This window comes from Cyprinodon variegatus, unplaced genomic scaffold, assembly GCF_000732505.1.
Source record: "Cyprinodon variegatus isolate N-32 unplaced genomic scaffold, C_variegatus-1.0 Scaffold2332, whole genome shotgun sequence".
Classification (NCBI taxonomy): Eukaryota; Metazoa; Chordata; class Actinopteri; order Cyprinodontiformes; family Cyprinodontidae; genus Cyprinodon; species Cyprinodon variegatus.
In genome coordinates, this window is record NW_015152785.1 from 9266 (window position 1) to 11836 (window position 2571).

Consider the following 2571-nt stretch of genomic DNA (forward strand, 5'->3'; position numbering starts at 1 on the left):
CTTTTAACAGGAAGGAACCTCCAGCAGAACCAGGCTCAGTGTGAGCGGCCATCTGCTGAGGCCCACTGGGGTATGTTTAGTTTGTCTGAGCTTTTAAATACATCCATTCTTCTAACAAAGACATTTTTATGTATTTATTTTGAACATCAAGTAATTTTAACCAAAGCAAGTTCCCCTCACATCACTCTGAAGTTTAAAAGGGAATCTGAGGTTTACCATCCTGATGCCTCAGAGGGTCAGCATGGCAGGAACCTTTAGTAAAGCTTTTAAAGCATGAAAAAATAATCTGCTATCCATAAAATAGGCCATGACAAGTCACACATCTTAAGAGCTCGCTGGTCCTCTGGGAATAAAATCCCTGAGCTGGAAAAAAACAAGTGGGATGGAGAGAGACACTTGGCATGTAGCTGTGTGTGTGATGGGGGTAGATTTGGTTTCTGGTTGGCTGGTGTGTGTAGCTGTTCTAAAGAATTCATGTGCACCGTGCATCCGTTGAGTGCTGCAAGATTTCGTAACACGTTTCACGCTTCGTCAGCTGCCTCCTGCAGCAGAGATTGCAGCCTCTTTACTGATCCATCGTCCCAGCACAGCGGGACGTTATGACAACACGACAGCTTCAGATTAATATCAAAACAACATTTAAAACACTTATAAAAGGCAAATCTGCCCAATATTATAGACAGTACTCGAGTTGGGGGTGGGGGGAATCCCCCTTCTTAAATGACCACCCCCCCCACACCATCCCCTGTTACATTTTATTACTGACTATAACATTTCTACTATATATTAACAGCAAAAATATAGCACAGCCCGCTAACATTTAGCAATCAAAGGAGTGTCCTTCCATGATCCCAGTGGGAAATTAGTCCCTAACTATGTAGGGGCAGTGCTAGCCACGCTAACTCTGTGGGGGCAGTGCTAGCCACGCTAACTCTGTAGGGGCAGCGATAGCCTTGCTAACTCTGTGGGGGCAGTGATAGCCACGCTAACTCTGTGGGGGCAGTGATAGCCATGCTAACCATGTGAGGGCAGTGCTAGCCACGCTAACTCTGTGGGGGCAGTGATATCCACGCTAACTCTGTGGGGGCAGTGATATCCACGCTAACTCTGTAGGGGCAGCGATATCCACGCTAACTCTGTAGGGGCAGCGATAGCCATGCTAACCATGTGAGAGCAGTGATAGCCATGCTAACTCTGTGGGGGCAGTGATATCCACGCTAACTCTGTGGAGCAGTGATAGCCATGCTAACCATGTGGGGGCAGCGATAGCCATGCTAACTCTGTAGGGGCAGCGATAGCCACGCTAACAGTGCAGGGGCGGCGATAGCCGTGCTAACAGTGCAGGGGTGGCGATAGCCGTGCTAACCATTTAGGGGTGGCGATAGCCGTGCTAACCATTTAGGGGCGGCGATAGCCGTGCTAACAGTGTAGGGGCGGCGATAGCCGTGCTAACAGTGTAGGGGTGGCGATAGCCGTGCTAACAGTGTAGGGGCGGCGATAGCCGTGCTAACAGTGTAGGGGTGGCGATAGCCGTGCTAACTCTGTAGGGGCAGCGATAGCCGTGCTAACCTTGTAGGGGCAGCGATAGCCATGCTAACCTTGTAGGGGTAGCGATAGCCATGCTAACCTTGTAGGGGTAGCGATAGCCGTGCTAACAATGTAGGGGTGGCGATAGCCATGCTAACCATCCACAATCCCATCTTTTTTTTTTTTTTTTTTAACACAACTAGACTACTGATTATAGATATTAAAATGTCTGGGATAAGGAATTAAAAAAAACAAAAAGGATTTGAGATCTGTCATGTTTTCGTTTTTTAAAAGGCAAGTCTCTTAATAATGAATAAAAGAAGTCTGTGATTTTAAAGTGACAAAAGATGAACAGATGTTTTTCTCTTCAATAAACTGTAACTCTCACTAAAGAATATTTCTGTTCGAGTCCAACTCGTTCTTCGCCAAGAGAAGCCTTACTTTTCCAGAAGGACAGGCGGTCGGGTCATGAGGGTGATCCGTCTCCAGTACCAGATCATTATGATGAGGATGCTGGGAGTGAGGAAAGTCTTCATGGCAAACCAAACCTTCGTGAAACCTCCGTTCTGATGGATGCTCTTCAGAGAAAATAAAATGCATTTTACATTTAGTATGTGAACTGGGTTTTATACATTCTTTTCAATGCCAACACCACAATAAAAACATGTCAAGAAGAATCTTTTGACCAACTGACCACAAGATGAATGTCTTTGATCTCTCCAATCCCAATATTAACCTTCTTGCGCTCGTTGACCGGCAGGCGGATGTTGACGAGATAGTATTTATGAGCAACACTCCCCACCTCCATGAAAGGCAGGGGGTCACATTCATACTGACGGTCCTGGCTCCCCAAGTTCTGGAAAACAAAAAAAAGACACAGTAGAGGGTTAAAAGGGTGGAAACAGCTCAAGTTTTAGTCCATGAGGCAGACATCCTGTCTACTTTTAAGGCTGGGCTTAAAATTTCATTTTTGATAGAGCTCATAGGTAGAGGGGCTCAGATTATTCTGAGTTATCTCTATAGTTATGCTGCTATAGGACTAAA

At 45.9% G+C, this 2571-nt stretch overlaps 1 protein-coding gene across 1 annotated transcript in view; it reads right to left on the minus strand.

Annotated features, from left to right (window-relative positions):
- Nucleotides 1-1933: 1933 nt before the first annotated feature.
- Nucleotides 1934-2571, minus strand: part of wls (wntless Wnt ligand secretion mediator) — a 21624-nt gene continuing 20986 nt past the window's right edge. Inside the window, exons 4-5 of the mRNA XM_015368999.1 lie at nucleotides 2222-2383; nucleotides 1934-2105 (exon numbers count right to left, since the gene is read on the minus strand). Coding sequence (XP_015224485.1) covers nucleotides 1965-2105; nucleotides 2222-2383 — 303 coding nt within the window. The 3' untranslated portion in view covers nucleotides 1934-1964. The remainder of the gene's footprint in view (nucleotides 2106-2221; nucleotides 2384-2571) is intronic.